This window comes from Benincasa hispida, chromosome 9, assembly GCF_009727055.1.
Source record: "Benincasa hispida cultivar B227 chromosome 9, ASM972705v1, whole genome shotgun sequence".
Classification (NCBI taxonomy): domain Eukaryota; kingdom Viridiplantae; phylum Streptophyta; class Magnoliopsida; order Cucurbitales; family Cucurbitaceae; genus Benincasa; species Benincasa hispida.
Genome location: NC_052357.1, coordinates 86,265,329 through 86,290,728, shown reverse-complemented (window position 1 = coordinate 86,290,728; position 25,400 = coordinate 86,265,329). Strand labels below are relative to the sequence as shown.

Genomic DNA, 25,400 nt, shown 5'->3' with positions numbered 1-25,400 from the left:
TATTAATAATAATAATGATGCATAAGACTTAAGACTCATGTCTTGATCTATGTTTTAAAATCTCAAATTTAGTCCATGCCTGTTTTATCATATAGTAGCACCATATCATCTGGGAGCCATCGAGTAAGTTGAGATAATGAATCCTTGCATTGCAGAAAGAATGTTCTGCTGTGTCTTGAGTTGAAGACAAGAGCTCTTTCTTAGATAAAAGTTTGAAACTCGAATCTTTTTCCAAAGGAAACAATATGGGCTTGTTGAAGTTACGAAGCATCTTAGAATATTTCATTCCGTTTTTCAGTTGGATCTAGGCTTGATTTGACCTAAAAACGTCGATTTAGTAGAGAGAGAGGGAGACTTTTTGCAAAAGACTATCAACGTAGATATATAGATATAGTGAGTGTGTATCTACCACCTACGAGAAACTATTCGTTGAAATGGAAGATGGCTAAGCAAACTTATACCAGTGAGTGAACAGTTTCATGTTCAAAGGGGTATATTATCCTCTCATCTTGTGAAAGAATAGAATGCCTAAACTATACAAGAATCCCTAAATGAAGGGTATTTCCATCTTTTGATTCATTCTTTTTTTTTTTTTTTAACATAGAAACAAAAACAGTTGGGAGGAGAAAACAAGGGAAAGAATGCAGTTCAGAAGTGATTATTTTGGGACATTGTTTGAATTACAAACATAATTATGAACAGAAATTACAATTATTACACTGTATAACATTATACAAACTGAATAAGGAAGCATTGCCTTCTACAACTCTCTCTAGAAAAGAAAAAAAATGAAGAAACTTTACCTTCTGCAACTCCAATAGAAAAGGGGAAAAAATGAAACAATATAAATTACAACACAAATCCAAACATGGCAGCATCATCCATGGCCTTATTAAGAACAAGGATCATCTATTTGCTTCATCTCAGTCATCACTCACGTATTATCTGCAGAATAATCAAACAATTTAAGCAGTCCATCCAACATGGTTACTGAACTCAATCTCAACAAACAACTCAAGACAATCATCGGCTAGAACAGAATTGAATTAACAAGTGAAAATAGAGATGGAGGATCAATCTGTGGAGGTGTTTCGGGTTTTACGTCCAAAAAAGAGCAGCTTTCTAAATCCTTTAGGTGCTTTGGGAGAGTTTTCATCACTCATCCATTTCTTCCTGGAGTGTGTTGTATACTCCGAGATCATCTCGTTACTCAAGGGAGGAGGAGTCGAGATTTCGATCTCAGAAATTTCGGGTGTGGCTACAATATGATCAGCTACCCCATTTTCACCAGCATTCAAGCCTGAAGGGCCTAAGGCTTTATCGGACAAAACCACAAAATCGACTATCTTTTCAGGAGTAAGTTCACTGTGACCATTAGAAATGTTTTTTTCTTCGCTAAGAACTAGAGGTGCTTTAGATAAATCAACAGCATCATCATCAACACCTTTAAACTGGTTTTGTTCAAGTTTATCTTCAATTGGGACAGACAAAACCTTGTCGTTTGAATTACCATTACCACTTCTGTGAACTAATGCATCTCCTCGAGTAATAAAAGTTTCATCATTTTCCTCGACTGAATGGGTAGTGTGTACCTCCTTAATATCTTCCATATCATCATCGATGTTGTCGATTGGTTGAGTTGCATTTGGTATTTCCGACTCAGCTTGTAATGCTGCTGCGTCTTCCTTGCCATCCGTTGTTGTCTGGCCATAAGAATCAGAAGAAAGTGCCTTACTCAATTTCTTGTGCCCGTTTTTTAAATTGGAAGGTTTTACTTTGTTCGAGATAAGGTTCTTACTGTCAGTTTTAGGGAGCTTTTCTGATGAGGTACGAGTGCTAATGCCATTTGCTCTTGAGATTGGCTTATTTGGTTGACCTGATGGTGATTGAGTTGCAGATACCTTCTGAGGTGTACGAGCGGTTGCAAGGCGATCAATGGTTGAGCTCCTAAGTACAGGCTTAGGTGACTTCTTGGCTTCTTGAACCTGGGATTGGCTTTTTGGCTTCTCAATCTTAGATACACCAGGCTTAGAACTCATAGTACCAAATTTACTAAAAGCACTCCTTTCAGCAATTCTTTTCTGGCGTTGAATCGCCAATTCTTCCATTTTCCTTCTGGTCTCTTCTTCCTGTAACATTAAGACAAACATTGAAAAGAAAAAAGAAATAGTTAAAATTTGGAAATCATCCATGAAAGTGCAAGTGTTGGTTTTCTCAAGGAAAATGAAAATGCAACTTTAACTTGATCTCTCTTAGAGAAACATCGATAAATGAGAAAAGGAAAGTGAAAAAGTTAACCACATCCAAAATAAGAACAACGGAAAAAAGAACTTGCCGCGAGAATTTTATGAGACCATATTATGCCAAAAATATGATGAAATTCAGAACTCTGGTAACAGAAGAGTTAAAGAAGATAAAAAGATTTAAAGAGAATGACCATGCAAAGTGCATTTTGGTAGAAGCTAAAATCGAGGCCCACCAGAGAATTTTGACCAAAAGCAAGTGCAGAAAGGCAAGAAAACCATGTGTAAATGTGTGCACGTGTGCATATTCGAAGCTTGAATTCATATCAAAATACCTTTTCAAATTTGCTCTTATGAACTGTAGTTCTGCTTCCAGAAAGTGGTTTTCTTGTTCTTGATTGGACATCATATTTGCCTTTGACAAGAGATCCTGCTAAAGCTTTGGATCTTGCTTCTTTACTTGGAACTTTGCCCCCTGTTTCTTTATTTTTATTGCTCTTCTCCAAACCAGGTGACTCGTTATCATCACCGCCGTTGGCTTCAATATCACTGTGCTTACTATTGGCTATGGTCGAAAAATTATTTTCATAGTCCATTTCTGGGGTCCAAGATGCTACCGTATGCTCCACAGCTATATCTCGATCAAGCATCATGTAAAGGTCATCTGGTTCACTGACACCAAAGGTTGCAGGCTTATCATCTCTTGAGGTTTCTTGTTTGACATACTCATTTTCGGCATCCCCAACAATGTCGGATACCATGCTTATGTCTCGTCTAGATTGAAAGTCAGATTGGTCATCAACTAATGGTCGAGGCTGAATCATGAAAGAGTCATCCGCCAAAACATCTTTCTTGTTTTTCTCTGCATAGAAGTGGTCTTGAGCTGATGAAGAGAGGTCGGTGTCGTAAATTCTGGGACCTACATTGTGATACCCATTTTCAGATTTATCAGCTGGATTGCTGACAAACCAATCATCTCCTCTTTTGTTTTTCATTCTGGAAGACACATTGGTAAAATCGGACAAAGTGGAATGCGCATTGTTCCCTGATTCTCCACCTCTTTGTGAAAATAATAACTCTTCATATGTACTTTCTCTCCTATTAATTGGGTTGGCAATATCACCAGCTTCAAAATTTTCAATATGTGTTCTCCCTTCATTACCTGAATTCCTATCTGTCACGAGGAAAGAATCACTTGAAACTTCACGCTGTCTCGGTGCTTTCTCTGATTCCAAGTTTAGCATAGGTGACCTTCCCTCGGGTTTGATTGTAAAATGGCCGTCTTGATTCTGAACTGAGGGCAGTTCACCAGAGTTATCCGGCTCTTTTTCTCTCATAAGAAGATTCTGGAAAGCATCCCATGGGCTACTGATCTTTTCTCCTTCTGAATTGTTTGATACCCGGTTAGTCTCCTGTCCTTCCGAATCATTTAAGCCATCGGCATTGCCATAGCCATTCTGTTTCTTTTGGTGACGATTGGTTGATTTATGTCTTCTCTCCAACGTCCCAACTGCATCCTCTACCTGCTGTTTGATGGAATCGCCACCAATAAATTCACCCTCATCCGATGAATCATCCTCTGATTGGTTGCCCTTTTCACCATTCCTCTTTGAGGTTATGTAATTGATATTTCGTATAACGACCGTTCTTGAGGATTTTTTTCCATGTCTTTTCTTACGTAACTTTTCCGTTGAATATTGCTTTATTTCATCATCGGAGTGTTCACCTGATTCACTATCAACACTGGATTCACTGGACTCTGTAGTTCCTTCTTGTTCTGAAGTTCTGTGAACCTCCTTATGTGAAAGTTTCTTCTTGTTCCTATGAGATTTAGAACTCCTACGACCATTGGGTTCTCGATCAGAAGCAATATTCGAGTCTTCAGCATTTGATTGCCATTGCATACTCCCTGGGTAATATGGTGGTGGCATCTGCATTCCGGGTAAAAGATATCCTTGATATGGAGGATATAAAGGACCTTGAAAGTTGTGCATATACTGAGGAGGAAGATTGGGCCATGTCATTGGCACTTGAGCTTTCCCATTCAACATTGGAATTTGTCCTGATTTTGGAACGCTACCATCTGCATAGATTTCAACCATGTAAAATTAAATCAATCAGAGATCTGTTTATACAAGCGTGTTTTTCTTTCTCGCTGTAAGAGAGCAATTCAAACCCATGAACTAGTTTTCAGACAAATCGACAGCTTAGGTGGAAGTGGAACATATATTGAATTACAATGTCTAAGAGTATCCTGTATATGTGAATCAACGCCTCAAAAGCTAAATATCCACAGTTTTATTAATTAGAAAATTCATATACACCATACCTTGATTGTTATCCAAACTTCCTTGACTTGCAGTCGAATCCGATCTTGATGGTTGAGCATTGCCATTAGTTTCATTGTCTTCACCGGCTAGTATGATACCAGAAGTTTCTGAGTAAGGAAATACTGGCTGAGAGAATGCCTGCATAGCTGCTATTTCGTCCATCCAGAGCTTATCTTCATTCTTTCGCTTGCATAAGTCCACAAAGTTTATACATGCTTCCCTAAATCAAGAAAATTATAGTACTTTATGCTTTATCTAATATTTAAACAAATCCTCTCTCAAAAATGGAAAAGCAAAGCCATGAATGAGAAAACAAACAGATATTTATCGATAATAATCTGAATCCAGAGTGCCTGTCCTCAAGAGACAACGATCCATCTTTTTAAGGAGTAAAACAACAAAGGTACTATCATATGTGAAACCGTAAATAACTTCAAAGCTATCAACAAAAGATAAATGGCAGAAACCAACTTAAACACCAAATAAGTATGAGCCTAAAAAGTAAAAAATGCCATCCACTTGTTGTCAATCCAAATAGTGGATTGATTAATTGCTTGATTTTCTATTCATACTTCAAATGTGAAATTCATGTTCAAGATGACAAACGCCATCTTTGTCAAAAGATAACATGGTAAAGAAATAATGACTAAAATGCAAGCTTGTCAACTTGTTCACTCATTCAATAATATACTTGTTTTGTGCTAAATAAATGGATGAAAAAGCCGACATTTTGTAATACTGGAGTAGTTTCCTTTTCTTCTAATAAAAATAAATAAATTATTTTGGCCAATCATACCCACGAATGCAAAATTCATACCTCAAACGTGAAGCTCCAAACGCATCAGCAAAACATATAAGATCATCAATATGATCCAGCTCATATCCTGCAACTAAAGCACGGGCATAAGCCATTGCTTGCTCTTTGTGCAGCACTGCCTTTCGTGTCTCTAGAACACGTTGAAGACGGATCCTGTAGATTACCCATTACTGAAAAATCAGTACATTGGAGACTATCCATTTATAAAATCTAACATATATGAATGCTTATATTACTTGGGATTCTCCTTCGATGCAGCTTCGTCCTTATATTCATCGGAATCACCCTTCACCTGTTTGCCCCAACCCGATCACAATAAAAGGTCCAATATCACTACATGAACATCCACAAGACATTGCATCTCCAGGGAAATGACAAGACAAATGACTTACCCTCGAGGTGGGGCTAGATCTTTTTGAGTTCCAATCAGCAGTCGTCGTGTTTCCTGTAAATTGCACGTCAAAGACCATAAGATGTCTAATTGAATGCATCCCAAAAATCCCAGAAAGTCTAAATAGCTCCAGTTATGGAAGCATCATATCATATTTGAAGAATAAAGGACAAGGTCATTGCAGTACCAATTGAGGCTGTAGTTTGAAAACCAGCATCATAAGCAGGAAAAACAATTTAGAAAAACCCAACAAACCAGGAAAATAAATAAACAGAAATGAAAAGTTCAATGCATTACCATCTGCATCTGTGGACATAGAATTCTCGATCTGCACGATCTCCTTCTCTGTAGTAACAAATCTCTCAAGAACCTCTGGCGTGCTAACAAATCTCACGAATCTGTATCAATAAATCCCCAACAGAGTGAGATTATGCAAATGACAAACCAGCCAAGGCTTGGATCCAGCACACCCAAAACTCTTTTGACTTTAATTTCTAATAATCTTCTAAATGGAATCCACAATGTGACAAGGAAGTATTGTTCGAGAGAAGGAAGAAATGACCTCTGAAGAGTGCCCTTAGTGAACCAAGAAGCATTTGATCCTGCAGCTGCGCGAAGAGTAATGGAGTAACCTCCTTTAGAAATCTGATCTTTAGCACATTTGAGGTGGTTGAGAAACGGCTGAAGAAGCCCAGATGCCAGTTTCTCTGTGGCGCCTCCATGGGCGGAGATAACCAGTTCACATCTTCAACAAACAAACAACACCAAAATCAGGACAAAACCCAGATACACAAACAAAAAATTCTCAAAAAAACTCAGAAAAATTAACCTGGTTCTAGTGGGAGTGAGCTGAAACAGAGCATGATCCAGATGGGTGCGAGGATCCATGAAAACCCAAAAAAAAAAACACAGAGAAAAAAGAAAATCAACAGAGAAAGATAATTTCACAAATGGGTCATAGCCTCAACAGCCCATTCATTGGATTGAAGCCTGGAAAAACAGTAGACGCTAGTTGCAATGCTTTCACTGCAATCTCCACATGGAAGGGTTGAAACAGAGAGAAAGAGAGAGAATAGAAAAGAATGTATAATCGCCAGCAGAAATCGATAGAGCTGGCACATGGGACAGTGAGTGAAGAGTACAGAGAATGAGAAGAAGAGGGATTTTTTTAGTCCATTATTGAAAAAGGTGGGTCCATGTGAAATTGCCGACAAATTCGTATTTCTTCACTCATCCACATAAAAATTTTCCCAATTGAATTCAAGGGTAATTGAATTCCACTCTTTATCCAAAACAATGATTCGAAGGGGGCGGTTCTAACTAATGCTTTCAGAGAAAAACAGCAAATGGCGATGGTGGGGCTAACAGAGACAGACAGGCTGAAGTTGAAAAAGGAAGCTTTATTGAAGTGTTCTCATTTTGCTTCTTTCTTTACTTTGTCATTTTCATAGCAAGATTCAGATAGAAAGAAGAGTGAAGAAGTGGCCAAAGAATATAACCAGAGAAGCAAGCACCAACCGCAAGCTTAGATTTACAGGCAGCTAAGCTTTCATTTCGGGGAGAAGAAAAAGGGTTTCGAAGGTCTTCAGTTTTCTTCTAAAACACTACTGTTTCAGAGCTTGAGAGATGGAGTGAAATGATGATGGTTGTACTCTTCTTTCCTTTCTCTATGAATTTTTTAAAAAATACCCATGAAAAGAGATTTTAATAGAAATTATCCAAATTTCATCATCTAACTCTCGCCATCACCTCATTCAACTACCATTACAAATTTTATATATCTAATGGTCGAACCTCAATCTACGAAGTTGATAAAATATTATGTCGATTCAACTACGCTCTTGTTGTCCAATCAAAATGTTTTTAAATTATTGGTCCATAATTTTTAATATTTGTATTTACAATAATTTCTTTTCAAAAAGCTATTAGTATATTACATGAAAGTTAAATAGTGGTACTATATCATATCACCCCATCAAACAAATGTGTTATTAAAACTAAAATTTCAAAATAACACCTCATAAAAAGTATAAAACTATAAAGAATGGTTGGTTTCTAACTTTATATTTATAGTCAAAATATGATGAATTAAATAGCTTTTGATTCCTTGCACTCAATTAGGACTAATTAAATTAGAAATAAAGTTGTAAGTTGCAACAAACTATATACAAAAAAAAAATATTTAAATAATGTTAATTCATAATTGATTTGTGAGAGTGGTTTGATAATATATTTAATCAACACTTTATGCTCAAGGAGATTTTCTAATTATATTAGATGAAATGTCACAATCATAATGGACAATGAAATTAAAATGGATTCCTCTTGCTTCTTAAAAAGATTGAAGTTTTTATTTTTTAAACTTTATCATTTGTCTCTCTCTTTAAAAAAAAAAATAGATATTTCAACTTGCATCTTCGCTGGAGATGAGTTATTATTTTAATCTTATCTCAAAATCGATAATATAAACTTTATATCAGTTTAATTAAGTTGATGTTGGTAAAATATTTATTGTATTAATTCTAAATTAATGATTTTTATTTTCAAAAAAATTATCTCATACTAATCGATCATAAATTCTCAAATCATATTAATAATTGTAGATATATTTAAATTATGAAATTTTGATCAGAGTATGATTTTCTACCGTATTTTTATGTATTTATATTAAGAAAATTATGGACATAATATTTATAAAAAAAAAAAATACAAAATTTAGTTAAATTTACCTGATGTGACAATCAAATTTGATTTTTCAGAGAACAAATTAAGAATTAGAGAATGTCATGTTAGTATCTTATTAAATTTGTCAATATGGATGAAATAAAAGCCAATTATAAATATATGGATGTAATTAAAAATTTAAATTTAGTGTCTAAATAAGTATAATATTCAAAATATATGGATAGAAATTATAACTTAACCCCAAAAAGAGTATCCCTTTTGAGAATATGTTTGATAGCTCAATATACAGTGATATTTCTATAAGATATATTATTGAAATTGGCAATTTAATTTTTTTTCTCATGGACCTTATAAATAGGCTTTCTTATGCCATTGAAAAGGTGACAAGTAGCCTTAAGGGTCTAGAGAAACTAGTCATCTTTCAATCTCCAAACTTTAGTAGTTGTTGTTTAATAATAATTTTATTTTTGCTATACATTTTCTATTATATTACCTTTGGTGTGAGTATATATATATATATGTATGGGTTGAAAATCACTTTTAGTTAGGTAACAATTTAGTCTCTCGATTTTTAATTATGTAACAATTTAGTCTCTGAATTTTACTATGTAACAATTTAATCCTTGTACTTTAAATTTGTAACAATTTAGTCTCTATTTTAAAAATTACTGTTAATATTTAATGAGATTTATTGCATAAACAAACCAATAAACTAATTAGAGGCTCGATATTTTTATAAAATACAAAATATACATAATAAAATAATTAAAATCGACATATGAATTTGATAGATTTGTTTATGTTTGGGACTAAATTATTACGAATTTAAAAGTACAATGACTGAATTGTTACAAAATTGAGGGTATAGGGACTAATCGTTACAAACCAAAATTCAGGGACTAAATTGTTACTTTTATAAAAGTTTAGGGACCAAAAGTGATTTTTAGTATCATAGGGATAGAAAAATTCATACCACAAGTCTTTTTATTACTAACACATTTATATGTAAGAAATGATTATATAATTTGTTAAAAAAAAGACTTTTGATTCCTAAATTTATATGAAAGTAACCACTTAATTCGAGAACTTTAAAATTTGTATCCACTTAATCTTGAATATTTAATATGTAACAATCTAGTTCTTATACTTTACATTTTGTAACTACTTAGCCTTTGTCGTGAATTTCAGATTTAATAAAATTTCTTATACATATAAATTGATAAAATTATTAGAGAATAAATTTGTTTATAGACTAAAACTAAGTCATCACATAATAATAATTGACTCTTTAATTTTGAAGAGATTGTTTCGTGGCAAAGATTAAATCATTACATGTTCTAAAAATACAAAGACTAAATTATTATATAGTAAATATTTAGTTAGATGAAAGTTTATTGTTAAAAAAGATCAAAATCAATAAAGTTGTATTCATTAAATTGGTGACAAACATAAATGAAGCGATTTAGTTATGTATTAAATGGAAAAGAAGAATGAAAAGAATAGCAAAAAAGGTGAAATATATATTGTTGTTATAGAGTTTAAAGTGCAACAACCTACCTCATATTAGCTGGATTATTGTGACCATTTGTCTTTATGATTGTTACATTATACCCAAACTTACAAAGACCCATCAAGAGATTAAAGACTTTGTATTATAGATTATGACATGAAATTGTACCAAACTTCATTAATGGTATTCCCAATTTTGGGATTTTTTTTTTCTTTTCATTTTTAGTGTATAACAAAATTATACAAAATATGAAACCCGTTCTCTATGAATTTTTCATTTTTAAATTGGTTATGTTTCATAACGATTTCTTCTTTTTTTTTTTTCTTTCTATTTTTTTTTTTATTATAATCTTTATATTTCTTATAAAATAGTGATTTTTAAAGTTAAATTAGATCTGAAAATATCTTTAAAAACGCAGTTAATAAAATAAAGAAATTCGTTGATAAAATTAGTATTTATAAGCTATATTAAAAAAATATAGTTATTATTGAAATTTGAAAAAGATCACAAAAGTATTAAAGGGAATTTCAAAAAAGAAAAATAGATTTACATAAATAGCAAAATTTAATTATAATTGTGATAACACTATCACGGATAGATGCTGATAGTAGTTTATCAATGTCTACTAGTGATAGAAATTGATACAAGCCTAACACTGATAGATGTTGATAGAAGTGTATCATTGATAAGTGACATATCTACATTGATGGAGGTTAGGGATGTTCAAAAAACCTGATTACCCGAAAAAATTGATCAATCCAACTCAATCCGTACGGTTTTGGTTGGGTTATCACCTCATTTGGGTTGGGTTGGGTTCAAATAAATGAAAATTTTATGGATTAGGTTGGTTCGTGGGTTCACCCAATATAACCCAAACCAACCCGAATTTATTATTAATTTTAAAATATATTTTTTTGTTACTTATAACACAATTATTTATACATATATATTTTCTTTGCACTTTAAAAAGAAAATTTTCACTATATAAATTGGAGTTGAGTAGTTAATCTTAATTCAATATATGAAAATAATTAAATTAGATTTTTACATATTTACAGAACAAAATTTTAAATAAATGATCCGATTAACTCAAACAAACCCAACCCAAATATTTATGGTTGGGTTGGGTTCATTTTTTAATAAGGATTATTTGGGTTGAAGAAATTTACAACTAAACAATTAGATTAGGAGTCTTTCAACCCAACCCAATCCAACTCAACCCATGAACATCCTAGATGAAGGTTGATAGAAGCCTATTAGTGTTTATTAGTTTATAATTTGGCATTTTTCCTATCGGTAAAAATTTTAAAAAATGAATACAAAAATGAAAATAAAACTACCATTGAATGTGACCTAAAAGAAAAAGGATAAATTAATCTAAATCTACTTAATTGCTATTGATTAAGTTATCGAAATCTACTTTATCCAAATTAATTACACACATAACAAAATTTGAAAATAATTGAGAGAAGTTGGTAGCTTTCACTCAGCCCAATTGTTTGAATTAAAATAGACTAATAAAGTCTAGTTGCATAATTATTATACTTTTCTTGTTGTTTCATTAAGAAACTAATTATATTGGTGACAAAAAGAGGTTAGCTGGCTTTGATTTGAAGCATCAAAATATCCATTCATTGTATCAAAATCTTCTTTAATAAATACATCTACATATATTAGGTCTCCACATATTACATATCTCCATGTACTCATAAAATAAAATAAAGGAGAGAGAAAAGAAGAAAAATCTCCATGCTAAGATTTTATGTCCCAATTAATTGAGGATAAATAAATTACTGGACCTTAAAATTAACATATATATATATATATATATTTCAATTTCGTATCAAACTTGTAGATAATACACTTTTTGTCTTTATAATAATGTTTTCAAACTTCAACAAATGAAAAGATGATGTCATTGGAATATTGATAAAACCTCAATTGTAATCAACATTTTTTCAAGAATCTTAAAATTAAAAAAGTACGGAAAATTTTCCTACATAAAAAAAATGTAAAATATTTACATAAATAGTAGGAAAAAACACGGATAGATATTGATGAATTTTTATTAGTTATTATTATTGATAGACAACGATAGACTTCTATTAACCTTTATCAAAGAATATTAAATTTTGCTATTTTGTGTAAATAATTTCTCTTATTTTTCTATTTTTGAAAATCCTCCTTAAAATATTTTTTTAAAAAATACTTAAATTAATAAATAAAAAATTATTTTTAAATGAAATGAAATACTTATGTTAATATTATATTTCGCATTACTATTTTTTTTATTAATTAATCGATTTTTTACGATATAAAATAAAATGGACTCATTACGACAATGTGGGGTCCATATCATGTAGACACGTGTCTACACAAATTTAATATCATGCTTGTACTTAATCTAAATAATTTGGTTGAAAAAGTTCAAATTGAAGTGTCAAGGAGTCAATTTTTTTTTTTCTAATTTTATTTTATATTTCTTATAAAGAGAGAAAAAAACCAAATGAAGAATGAAAAAGAAGTGGATGAAAGGATGAGGCCATGAAGTTCATGAGAAACATAAAAAAGGAAAAAAGAAAAAAAAGATAGAAACCATCTTAAAAGCACTTGAAATTCAACCACTTTCATGTGAGAAAAAGCTTCAAACTTTTCTTTGTAGGATATATAAGACTGTGATACACTTCAATATTCACCTCATTTTAAGACTTTTAACCCTTTTCCTTTGAACAAGAAAAAACTAATCAAATAAATAATTTCCAACCTCTCTTCTTCGTTTGTTGAGATTGAAATAGAACTCTTCGTATATACCTCTCAGAAAAATTGGTATGGAGAAAGAACTCATGTCGGATATAAAACAAGAAATATTGATGGCGAATCACATCCCGTTCGAAAGGAACAAGATGCGTCTGATTCAGTCCCAAATATGTAAAATAAAAATGAACTAAAATCTACGACTTTTAAATAAAAGTATAATATTTAGTAGAAGTGTTCAAATAAAGTTTAACCTAATGACTTGAAAAAGCCTGATCAATTCAAATCAACATAATCCATCTAATTTGGATTGGATATAAAATTGTTTAGATTGAGTTGAATTCCAATAAATGAAAAATATATATGTCGAGTTATTTCGGTTGAATTGAATCAACTCCGTTTAAAAGTATTAACTTTATTTATGATCTGCATATATTTACAATTTTTAAAAATAATTATTTGTCTTTGAAATGTAATAAATATAAATTAGAATAGAGTTACTCATCTCAATTCTAAATTTCAAAAATAAATAAATAAATATATCAACATTCTATAAAATTCTTAAAAAAAAAAAAAAACTTAAATAATTTACTTTTAGCAAATGTTGGTTAACTAATGACTATATAGAAAGAAAAAAAACCCTTATTACATAAAATAAAGGAAATAAAAAAACAGTATTTAAAAAAATATATATATATATTTATTTAAAAAGCATACGCTGTTTAATCATCCATGAGAGAATTATAGGCATTTTTATTTATAATGGATGAAGATTTAGTAAGTTGTTGTAGGTTGCCGCCAAGGAAAGAAGCAAACCATTGGGCCGAAAGCTTGGGCCGTCGCTCAAGTGTCTGCAGGTCCACATACAAAAGCCCAAACCTTGTGGCGTACCCATCGGCCCATTCGAAGTTGTCCATTAAGGACCATACAAAATACCCTCTCACATCAGCACCATTACTATCATCAAAATATCATTAAAAATTATAACATAATGTATGGGTTACATTTTCTGTACTTTCTTTGTTCTAAATGAATTTAAAATATAATCAACATTTTTTTTTTCTAAATAATAATAATAATCGGCATCATTATCTTATTTGTGTTAGTGAAAGATTATTACAATTCTCACGTCGGATAAAACTAGAGATATGGATTAGAATTATGTCTCTATATACATGAGACCAAAGTGAGTAATATTATATTATTGTAGAAATATATTGATGGTTGGCATATTAAAGTAGTATGGATGAACACATGATTACTCGAAACTTTAAATATAGCAAAATGTAAGTCTATTGCGGTCTATCATTAATAAACAATGACATTTTGCTATTTTGTAAATAAGTTGACTCATTTTTCTTTATTTGAAAACAACCCTAAAAGTTAAGATAAAAATATAGTGGAATTGAATGGAAAAGTTAAAGTGGGCTACTTTATTTAGATTGACAAATACTTTTAGAGCTTAAACTTTCATAAATGACAATTTAGTTCTTAAACTTTAGTTAGTAACAATTTATTCTCCATACTTTCAAATTTGTAACAATTTAGTCCTTGAAAATTAATAAGTAATAATTTAGTCTATATACTTAAATAATTTGTAATGACTTAATTCCTATCATGAAAATGTTTGTAGAATTTGATAAAAAACAATGATGTAAATCAATTAACTAGTTGGATATCATTTTTTTTCTTAAAATCGACATGTAATTTAGATGGTGTTTTTTATGATATGGGCTAAATTGTTACAAATTTCAAAGTATATGGATTAAATTGGTATATGAACTAAATCATAACTAACTATAGTTTAGAGATTAAATTAAAAGTTGGGCAAATTGCAAAACTCATTCTAAAGTATGATGATAACTGCAATTATACTCTTAAACTTTCAATTTTAAAAATTCAACCCTCAAACTTATACATGAGTTAAAATTAGATCCTAAAATTTATGGCTCCGTTTGGTAAGCATTTTGTTTTTGAACATTAAGCCTGTGACATTCACATTACTTCTACCTCCAAATTTCTTATTTTGTTATCTACTTCTCACCAATGGTTTAAAAAACAAAGTCAAATTTTGATAATTAAAAAAAGTAGCTTTCAAAAGTTTTTTTTTTTTTTTTGAATTTGGCTAACAATTTAACTACTGCACTTAAGAAAATATGGATGAAATAGACTTAATTTTCAAAACCAAAAACAAAAACAAAATAGTTACCAAACGAGACCTACACAATTGTATAGATTATAATAATTATAAAAGTTTGAGGGTTCAAATTTTATTATTTATGAGTCCAGTTTCTATAATTATTGTAAGTTTGAGAGTCTAATTTCAACAATTTTTAAAAATTTAGGGACCCAATTTTTTCAATTGAAAATTTAAGGGTTCAATTGCAATTACTATCATACTTTGAAGATGGTTTTTGTAGTTTGTCCTTAAAACTTCATGGAATAAAAGTGCTCTTTAAACTTTGATTTACCTCATTGCTCTAGCCAAGGAAGCAAGGTAGTTCTTGTGGAAATTGACTCGTTTAATGTCATTTATTATGTCTTCAACTTTGTTACCATCGCCTGGTGGCATAGAGTATCCTTTAAAAAAGATTAAAAAATATCAATATCTTAAAACTTGATAGAAACTTTGGTTAATTAAAATGAAAATTTTAATCATTGACATACTTTCAACTTAGCTTAGCTTACCATTTTCAGTGACATAGATAGGAATGTTGGGATACCTTTGTTTGATATAATTAATAATTTTTTCCAAACCTCTTGGAACAACAAAGAATCTATCTACTCCTGTCTGTTAGATAAAATGATAACCATGTCACTTTTTAATATAACATATAGAGAAGTGAAGATTTAAATCGAAACTTTAAAGAATGTAGTACACTTCAATTATCATTAAATTCTCATTTTAGTGGATAATCTTGTTACTTGCATATTCATATGTTAGTAAATAAGTGTTTATCTCGTGTCCTTTATTTTTCTTTTATATAAAAAAATTATTATTTAGAAATTTTAATGATCACTTGTTATCACCGGCAGAGTCACGTAAGAGTCAGGAGTACGTATCCCCTCAACTTATCGCATTTTTTTAAAATATAAAGTTAAATAATATATATATATATAAATAAAGCTAACAAGCTTTTTGAAACAAAAAAAATGGTCTAGCGGCAAAGGAGGCACATGTTGATCCAAAGACATCAATAGATAAGGAATTTAGGTTTTCTAAAAAAAAAAAAAAATCCTTAAATTCTCTAGCCGGTACCTCAGTAAAAATATAAAAGAAGAAAATTATAGATATTTTTTTCAATCTAAATTTCGTCTCAATAATATTCTATTAAAAAAATATCCTTAATTTTTTTACCTAATTTTCAGATTTTTATCACTTACTATATATTTATTTTAATTAATTTCAGAGTTAAAGTTACAAGATAATTTTCTTATTCCTCGTCATGATATCATACCATTCACAAGTAAGTTTTAAAATTTTCTTAATATTTTTAAGTTTCATAATTTTAAATCTATGTAATAAATCATAATACTTTTATTGATAGTACTTTTGTAGGGTTAACTCCATATATCAATATGGAGAGATATTATAAATGAAAAATAAGAATAGAGACCATAGAGATATTATCTTAAAAAATAAAACATACCTCTGATTCTGATAGATCTTATATAGAAATCAATCTAGGAGAACTACTTGCAGATCTTGATCTAAGAACTAAAATTTCTAAATATGATGATTATTTAAGATCAAGTTCATAGAGTATACTTACAAGGTTTTTGTCAACCCCAGAATAATATTTTTCCATTCAAAAAAATTTGGATCAATTTCAAAACATAAAAACTCATAGATGATAGTTGTAATATGTACTAAATTAGTTAAGCTATCGAGCTATGAATATTTTTTTAAAAATTTATTTATTGTTTTTAATTACATAGTGTCCCTCTATACAAAATCCCTGACTCTGCCACTGTTTGTTATCATATACAATATAACAAATTTCAGTAAAAAAAAAGTTTTTTTCTTCAAATAATTCACAATGTCTAAAGGATTTTTTCTTCCTATTTGAGTATTGAACATGTTTTAACTCCTTTTTCCTAAAGACGATTCGCGTAATATGTTTTCATTTTTATTATAATTTTATTTAGTATATCAACTGAAGTAATATATACCAATTATAACTAAACACTCACTTATGACTGTTCATAACTTCATATAATATGTTTATATTATTACATTTACGTTTGATGATTTTTTCTGTTTTTGGTTTAGTTCCTAACTTACATTTAAAATTTTAACATTAAATGCGAATTTGAAACTTATTAGAACGTGAAAGGATTAAATAGAACTTTTTAAAATTTTGACGAAATTAAAATAGAAGCAAGACTTTAAAGTATAGAAATCTTGTATTAATAATTGATAATTGAAAGAAGATAGTAGGGAAAAAGAGCATACTGGATCTCCAATGGAAACACCATCCCGATATCCCATGGTGTCAAGAAATCCCTTTATAGGACGATCTCCACCGTTAGAGCAGGCAGAATAAAGACAGTCTTTTGTATAAAGCGTGGTATAATGGTTGACACAAATATAGTCCAAACTTCCTCTTATAATATTTTTCTCCGAGTCTGAGAAACTTGGAAGTTGGTTTCCAAAAACTTCTCGCATTTCCTTAGGATAATCTCCGTACACTATAGGATCATACACCCTATTCGTATTTAAAAAGGAAGTTTTAAATAAGTAGTTCTAATTACTTCTTTGAGATGTGTTTTTATTTCTAAAAAGATATATAATTTTTTTTTAATTTTTTTATTATGAAAAGTTACTTGTGAGGGAATATTAAAGAAAAAAAACAACAGGAAATTAAAATGATCCAATATGATATTGATGTTATAAGTACTAACTGTCCCATATTGATTTATTACTTTGGTTTAATAAATCCTACATATGGTTTTTGGCGGGTCAAATTTGTCTAATGCTTTAAAGAAAGTTTTAATAATAATAATAATAATACTTATTATACTTAAATATAAAAATAAAAAATATTTAAAAATATTTACATTTTATAGCAAAAAAAAAAAAATCCAAAAGTACAAAACACTCTCGAAACTTTTACTATAAAGTGTAAATATTTTTTAGATTTTTCTATTTATAAAATTTTCTCAAAATTGGTAAAATCACTTATACACTCACAAAATCAAGGGCTAGATATCAGTAATTTTGTTTTTAGGTTTTTTGTTTGAAATAATACTTAGTCTTTTTTTTCATAATTTTCTTGTATTTCTTAGAGAAGCCATTTGAATTCTCAGAAAAATTCTAACCACAAAAATAAATTTTTAAAAATTATTTCTTTTTTCAAAACTTGATTTGATTTTTTTAAAACATTAGCAGAAAAGTGAATTAACAAACAAAGAAATTTAGGGAGAAAAGCTGTGTTTATGAGTTTACGAGTTTACTTTTAAAAAAACCAACAAACAAGAATCGAATGGTTATCAAATGAGAACATGATATTTGAAATTATATTCTCAATTAATTTTTTGAAAAATATTATATTGTAAATGAAGTGGAAGAATTCAACCTACAAAATCAATCCCTTAAATTTTCAAATACTATAATAATATAAAAGTATTAAAAATTACACACGAGGTTATTATTATTACTTTTTCAACATGAAGTGGAGAATTTGAATCTTAAACCTTTTGATTGAAGATACACTCTATATCATAAGTAATGATGACTTTAAATTATTTAATTGATTTTAAGACATATTTTTAATTAAATATAACATTTTAAATTATTGTTAATGTTGACGATTTGGTGACATGTCTAGCCAAATATTATATGTCGTCTGAATTATGATTATTATTTTTTAAAATTTAGAAAAGGTAATAAGACAATAAAATTTTGTTAAATAATATATAATAATAAAGTGAAAGCATAAAAGATAGAAAAAAAAAAAAAAAAAAACTAACCAGGCAAAGTTGAAAATCAAGGCTCTATCCACAGCTTGTATGTCAAATTGATGGTCTGTTAGTGGTTCATACATGTGCCCAAATACCACTATTCCTATCAATCCACCTTGTTTTTCCTATAAAATAGACTTTTTCTTAATATACATTTTTTTTTAAATAATAACAAATGAAATTTTTATAATTATTTTCAGAGAATAAGGCATATTTAAAACAGAATTGAAGAAAATGCTTATTGAATTTGAAGGGGATTTATAATGATTTTTGTTTGATCTTGAGATAGAGAAAAATATTGAGATAACCATATTATGTCATTGCAAAATTAGTTTATTAATTAATTATATTGTATATAAAATAAACTTTGAATATTGTTCTATTTTGGTCTATAAACTTTAAAAAATGTCCATTCTAATACCTGAACTTTTAAAAAATACTTATTTTGGTCCTTGCTATTAAGACTCTATTAATTCTTAAACATAATGGTGAGAGGGTTTTGTATTTTTGGATGACTAAGTTGCCAAATAAGTGTACAATGCATGCTAAAAAATATAAGGTTTCAACTTTGAATTAGGTGGTAAAGCAATTTTCAATAGGAGATCTCAAAAGTTATTTTACATCCAAGATTTTGGTTGTTCACTATTTTGACACATTAGTTGTTGATATTTTACTTCACCTTCGTCTTAAATAGATTTCATTTTTAAAATGCTAATATAATTTTAATCGTAAAGACCAAAATAAACATTTTTTAAAAGTTTAGGAACTAAAATGGATATTTTAAAAGTTTAGAGATAAAAATAAAATAAGATTTAAAGTTTAGAAACAAAATAGGATTTAAACCAAATATCTACTCTAAATCTAGAAATTGGAGATTTGAATCTATAATTAAACTAAAAAAAATATGACCTTTAAAATTCAACCTCACTAAATAAAAATAATAGCTCCAAAAAACCTCACATTTTGTAACTTTAACTAAAATCTTGAAAAGCGCTTAATTTTTCTTTTCTTTTCTTTTTTAAGTTCAAGTTTGACATTCAATCCTTTGATCTCAAAGAGAGAAATAGATGTTAATTACTGAGATTTTTTTTGGAAACTCAATATAATTATATTATACATTTCAAACTTGTTAGGCAAATATTGTTGCTTTGTAAATCCTTATATTTTGAAAATATGATGAACTATAAAATATATATAAAAAATTTTCTAGGATCTTTAATTTTTTTTTTCAAAAGTGAAGTGGACCAATAAAAAATCAACTTAAAAAAATTGTCTCAACTTCTTCCTTTAAATCTGACTTGAATTTCAATAAACTTAACTATCAAGTAAAAGGGTGGGGAGATCAAATTTATGTCTAAACTTTTCCAGTTTTATCAACTTTTATCTATAACTTTCCATTTCATCAAATTACACATTTTCTAAAAAAATAAGGAAGAACAAAAATTTACTCCTTCAACTTAGACAATTATTGTAATCTTTACCTTAAACTTATACAAATATTGAGAATTCTATCATCTAAAAGATTCACTTAGAAATTTTATTAAAAAGAGCCTTCTCATATACCTTTCATGAGGTAAAAAATTGACAAGATTGAAAAGAAAAATGACAATAGAGCTAGTTTTTTTTTTTTTTAAAAAAAAATTGTGTTTTGGTAAAACTAATTCAATTGTTATTAATCAAACTTAAATATATGCAAAACTTGATATTAATGAAATTAGAGAATTTACAAAGATTTTTACTTTTTTTTAGTTAAAATTAATGGGTAAATTAGAAAAAAAAATTTGAATAGAGAGTAAAAACGGCAACATTTAACTAAATTGAAAATTCAATTGGATGAAATTAAAAGTTTATTTTAAAACTTGATACAACTTCATTTGGTCCCTAAATTTCAGTATTTTACACTTGTATTCCCGAGTTTTTGTCAATAGTACTCATCTTGGTCATTGGTAATAACTTTCAATTAATTAATTTAAAATAACTATAAAGTGAAAATTAACCTTTTTTTATTTTATTTTATTATTATTATTATTTTTTTACAATATGTGGGGTAAGGGTCGAAGTTATAACTTGAGGTTGATATTACTTAATTGATGTCAATTGAACTATATTTGGTTTGGTAATCCAAAATTAATTTTGATAGTGATAAAAAATTAATGAAAATTATTTAATTTTAATTATTTTAAATTAATTAATAAGACATCAAAACTCAACATTCAAAAGTAAAAGTGTTAACTTTTAAAACTTAAGGACCAAATAGAAATTCTACTCAAAACTTAAAGATTAAAAGTAAAACATTTTAAAAGTTAGGGACCAAATAAAAACCAAACAAAAAATTTTAGAGACCGAAAAAGTATTAAAAGGATAGGAGAAGAAAGTTACTTGAAAATGGGTACGATAAAGGCGAACAGCCTTGGCATGGGCAAGTAACATGTTGTGCATGACAATGAGAGGCTCAATATCAGAGTTCCCAACAGAGCAGTTTCCAAAAGGTGGTGAACAGTGAGCTGGTGGGTAAACTCCTCTTGTATAAGCCATCAATGTCACCAAATTTGGCTCGTTTATCGTCAACCAATGTTTCACTCTGTCTCCAAATTCTTTGAAACAAATTTTTGCAAAATACACAAAATCTTCCCTGAAACAAACCATTTCATCGTCCCAATTATGTCATCTTACATCCACCAGCAAGAGTGAAAAGAAGAAAACTAGATGGTTAAAAAATGTTGTCCCTGAACTTTAATTAAAGTAATAATTTAGTTCATACTCATCAAATTTAAGTATCAAGTTTTATTAAGTAATAATGTGGTCTTTATAGTTTATAAAGAATCTTGACCTATAACCAGTTCATCAAACTACAATGGTAAGAAATTTCATGAAATTTTGATCATATTTTTCATAACATTGATCAAATCACCAAAAAATTGTACTCCATTACTTTTTAAAGAATAGAGATTAAACGGCATCATAAACAAAAGTTTAGGGACTAGTTTGTCAATTATATGAAAGTTCAAGACCAATAGTATTTTTTAAACCATAAACAGTTAAGAACAAGGGAGACATTACTGCATTTGAAAGCTCATCCAACTTCCATATCTTTTGTCGAGTTCGTCAGGGAGGTCATGATGGTGAATTGTCACGAACGGCTCTATGCCTGCTCCATTCATTTCTCTTGCTTTAGTACTTTAGAAACTATTCCAATTTTGATGTAATTTAAATTAAAAAAAACCATTCCAAATTTCGATGTTTGGTAGAATTGAAACCTCGATATTTGATATTTAATCCTTTTTTTAACCACACCGATATTTATCCTTGGTTTTAATTTGATACAATAATTAATTTGGAGTTTTAAGTAATAAAGCCATAAAGTTGTGGTAAATTAATTGTTTCTCGATATGTTCTTTTTATTATATGTACAACATAGGAGTGAGGACTCGATCTCTAGACGAGTCGAGAGTACACGGTTTATACTATTTGAGTTTTGTTTACTTTGACGCATGATCTTCATAATTCGATGACATGAAAATCTATACAAATTATATTTTTTAAAAATAGTCCATATATGTTAACTTTCCCCAAATACAATGGCAAATAACTACATTAAAATTTTGTTACTCTACACAAAAAAGAGGAAATCTGATCAACTTTAATTTTGAAATATAAAGATCAAATTAAAATTATAATTCAACTCAAGAGGGGATGAGTAACAAAAGCAAAGGAGAGAGCCGTACCTTTTAGCAACAAATGATCAATGATTTTGTTATAGAAGGTGATCCCTCTTCGGTTGACTTTACCAAATCTTCCCTCTATATATATAATTATTCCAAAAAAAAAAAAAACCCCATAATTATTAATATCTTCCTTTGAAAATTGATACCATATCAATCATCAACAAAGACATTTTCCTTACAATAATGTAATTCACATTACTAATATTATATTTTTGCTTGATTGTATTAACATTGTTGTTGTAAGATCAATAAAATAAATAAATTTTAAAGTCAACAAACATTTGAGATCTAAGATTAGGCTTGAATTTAATGAACTTAAAATTTTCAGTGAAAATTAATACATTTAGAGCAATGAATGATTGATTTTTTTTTTCTTTAAACCTTGTTTAGGACATGTTTAAAAGTGATTATGTTAAATGCCAAAATTACTTTTATCATATTCAAAAGTATTCTCAAACATGATTTTAATAATTTAAAATCGAGATTATATGAAAATCACATCTAAAAAGGTAAAATCAAACCAAACTAATTTTGAATGAATAAAGACGTGTTTCATAGTGATTTTGACTATCATAAAAGTGATTTAACTATTTCAAAATTACTTCCGAATATTTACTTAAATAATAAAAACAATAGTCAAGGTATATTAAATACATGAGACACTTCATTTATATGGTTGATTAAGGGCATGCTTGAGGAAAAAAAATAAATAAAAAAAGATATTTTTATTGAAACTCTTTTGATTTTTTTTAAAAAAGTTTAAAATACACTTTAAAATCCAAAAGCTATTTCGAGTGATTGACAAACATTTTGATTTTTTTTTTCAAAATGACTTATTGTCAAAATTAAAGACTTGAAAAGTTAAAACCAAACATAACCAAAGATACGCTAAATATGTTTAAACTTAGAGCCAACACATGAACATAGTCAAGGCATTAAATCCCACCTCATATTTATTAAAAATAATAACAATAATAATAGGTAGTTGGAAATATGCAAAAGAATTTGCAGGTATTTCAAAATTTAGATTTAACGCTTAATTCCTAAAATTTAAAAAGGTTTAGATAATTTGCAAAGTTCAACTAGACCATTAAGATAAAACAACAAAAACTACTTCAACCCAATTATATAGATCAAATTGCAACTTTCAACTAAATTCTCAATCCATTCTTAAAATTTCTGGTTAAATTACATGTTTAATTCCTCAAATTTTGAGATTTATGTCTATTTAATCCCTTCAATTAAAATTTGTCTAGTTCTTGAACTTTCAATTAACTCAAAAAAGTGTCTCACAATTCTTAAAAAAAATCACCAATTTACTAAATGCAAAATTGAAACCTCTTTGTTCTCATCACATAAAATTTAATTCTAATATACCAATTTGACTTCAATTTTTTTAATAAGTAAAAAACGTGGAAGAAACGAATTTGAAAATTTCAATAAAGTTTCAAGATTTATCAAATAAATTTGGAAAAAATATCAATTTATAACCCTATATTTTAGAATTGTATCGATTTAAATCATGACCTAATAATTTGTAAGTATATCATTTTACGCCATTCATTATGTTTTGGATGGGAAAACTCCATATGAAACTTATAATTGTATCAATTAAATCCATAAACTTTTATAAACGAATCAATTTAGACTCTTACTCAAAATTTCAACCGTTGATGTATTACTCTAATCATCCATTTTAAATTAATATAATTATTAGTTCAGTGTTTTAATTGATATAACCTCAAACTCACATAATTGTAGAAATTGTAACAATTTCACTCCAATTTTAACATCTTACACGTTTGAGAACCTAATTTTTACACACGAAAGTTTAAGGGCATAATTATAATTATCACTATACATCAGGGGTATTTTTGTAACTTGACTTTTTTTTTAATATAATTTTATTGAGGAAAAAATGTAAAGAGAAAGGACACTTACTAGGCAAAATTCGGGTCCAAGAAATGGAAAAGCGATAAGCATTCATCCCCATGGAATACATCAACTCAATATCTTCCTGCCAAAATCAAACACCAAAAATCAACTCAATCCAACAACTCTTCCCTTCATCGGAATATTACTAAAAACAGAGTACCATAAACCGGTGGTAGTGATCGTCGGCCACATCTCCGGTGTCGTTGTTCTTAACTTTTCCTGCAAATACGACCAGATTTTGAGGGAAATTGGGGAAGTGGGTTTGAATTGGAATGAGAAATTAGAAGGTGGATTTAACCTGGAATATGAGAAAAAACATCCCAATTACTCATTCCCCTTCCATCTTCAACATATCCCCCTTCAATCTGCACACACAAAATTAAAAGAAAAGCCCTAGAAAAATTCAGACCCAGAAATAGACAAATAAAAAATGAAGAAGAAATTCATCAATACTTTACCTGGTAAGAGGAAGTGGAAGTTCCAAAGAAGAAATGCTCTGGAAAATCTGATCTGTTGATTTCTTCTTCATTTTGGACAAAACTCTGATTTGAAAGATGAGAGGAGACGAAAAGGACGAGGGAAAAAATTGAGAATAATGGAAGGGCTTTGGTGCCCATTCAACTTACTTTTGGGGGCCTGCAATTGCCAAATTAAATTTACAAACCATTTATGATTGGTTTGGTATTTCATTAGTTTATATTATTTATTTATTTATTTAATAATAATAATTCATTTCATTATTTTTTTATTTGATATTATTGAATTTAAGCATTATATTTTTAGATTAAAAAACACTTTTGGTTTCTACACTTTTATAGAAGTAATAATTTAGTCCATCAACTTTGATTGATAAAGGTTCAATTCTTACACTTTCATATTTAACATTCTAGCCTTGTGTTTTTAAATTTGTAACAATTTAATCTCTACCATAAAAAGTCTCATCAAATTTGTTGATTTTTATAATTTAATAATTTAGATTTTGTATCTTATAAGTATAGTGGATCCTTGATTAGTTTATTGAGTTACTTATGCATGAAATCTTACTA

General features: G+C 28.9%; 2 protein-coding genes across 6 annotated transcripts; both read right to left on the bottom strand.

Moving 5' to 3' along the window:
• Window positions 1-634: 634 nt before the first annotated feature.
• LOC120087185 (COP1-interacting protein 7) lies at window positions 635-7,368 on the bottom strand. 4 transcript variants are annotated; one of them, XR_005484454.1, is made up of 11 exons: window positions 6,611-7,361; window positions 6,344-6,526; window positions 6,079-6,179; window positions 5,783-5,835; window positions 5,627-5,682; window positions 5,391-5,543; window positions 4,573-4,793; window positions 2,579-4,326; window positions 1,799-2,129; window positions 1,593-1,703; window positions 635-945 (listed from the first exon to the last, which is right to left on the bottom strand). XR_005484454.1 is itself a non-coding variant. In XM_039044091.1 (10 exons), exons 1-10 carry the CDS (start codon window positions 6,667-6,669, stop codon window positions 931-933), a joined length of 3,126 nt encoding a protein of 1,041 aa, XP_038900019.1. In that variant the 5' UTR covers window positions 6,670-7,368; the 3' UTR covers window positions 635-930. The 4 variants fall into 4 exon arrangements, 3 of the variants coding, with proteins under 3 accessions (XP_038900019.1, XP_038900018.1, XP_038900020.1); XM_039044091.1 differs by having other exon boundaries at window positions 1,593-2,129; window positions 6,611-7,368; XM_039044092.1 differs by lacking the exon at window positions 635-945 and having other exon boundaries at window positions 1,525-1,703; window positions 6,611-7,360.
• A 6,039-nt stretch (window positions 7,369-13,407) lies between these two features.
• On the bottom strand, window positions 13,408-25,016 carry LOC120086572 (beta-glucosidase 18-like). Of its 2 annotated transcripts, none has more exons than XM_039043293.1 (12): window positions 24,813-25,016; window positions 24,653-24,719; window positions 24,515-24,573; window positions 24,361-24,436; window positions 22,420-22,494; window positions 21,755-21,842; window positions 21,074-21,326; window positions 18,704-18,819; window positions 17,187-17,439; window positions 15,419-15,521; window positions 15,202-15,310; window positions 13,408-13,687 (listed from the first exon to the last, which is right to left on the bottom strand). In XM_039043293.1, the coding sequence occupies exons 1-12, from the start codon at window positions 24,969-24,971 to the stop codon at window positions 13,453-13,455; spliced, it is 1,593 nt and encodes a 530-aa protein (XP_038899221.1). In that variant the 5' UTR covers window positions 24,972-25,016; the 3' UTR covers window positions 13,408-13,452. The 2 variants fall into 2 exon arrangements, with proteins under 2 accessions (XP_038899221.1, XP_038899222.1); XM_039043294.1 differs by having other exon boundaries at window positions 13,408-13,609.
• Window positions 25,017-25,400: the final 384 nt, after the last annotated feature.

Excerpts from the sequence above, each read along its gene's own strand:
- LOC120087185 (XM_039044090.1), bottom strand. The coding sequence starts at position 6,669 with ATGGATCCTCGCACCCATCTGGATCATGCTCTGTTTCAGCTCACTCCC. Across the intron at positions 6,180-6,343 it reads ACTAAGGGCACTCTTCAGAG|ATTCGTGAGATTTGTTAGCA; the intron begins GTCATTTCTTCC and ends TTATTGATACAG. Across the intron at positions 5,836-6,078 it reads TATGTCCACAGATGCAGATG|GAAACACGACGACTGCTGAT; the intron begins GTAATGCATTGA and ends TGCAATTTACAG.
- LOC120086572 (XM_039043293.1), bottom strand. The coding sequence starts at position 24,971 with ATGGGCACCAAAGCCCTTCCATTATTCTCAATTTTTTCCCTCGTCCTT. Across the intron at positions 24,437-24,514 it reads ATCACTACCACCGGTTTATG|GAAGATATTGAGTTGATGTA; the intron begins GTACTCTGTTTT and ends TGATTTTGGCAG. Across the intron at positions 13,688-15,201 it reads TCCTTGGCTAGAGCAATGAG|TAATGGTGCTGATGTGAGAG; the intron begins GTAAATCAAAGT and ends TTTTGATGATAG.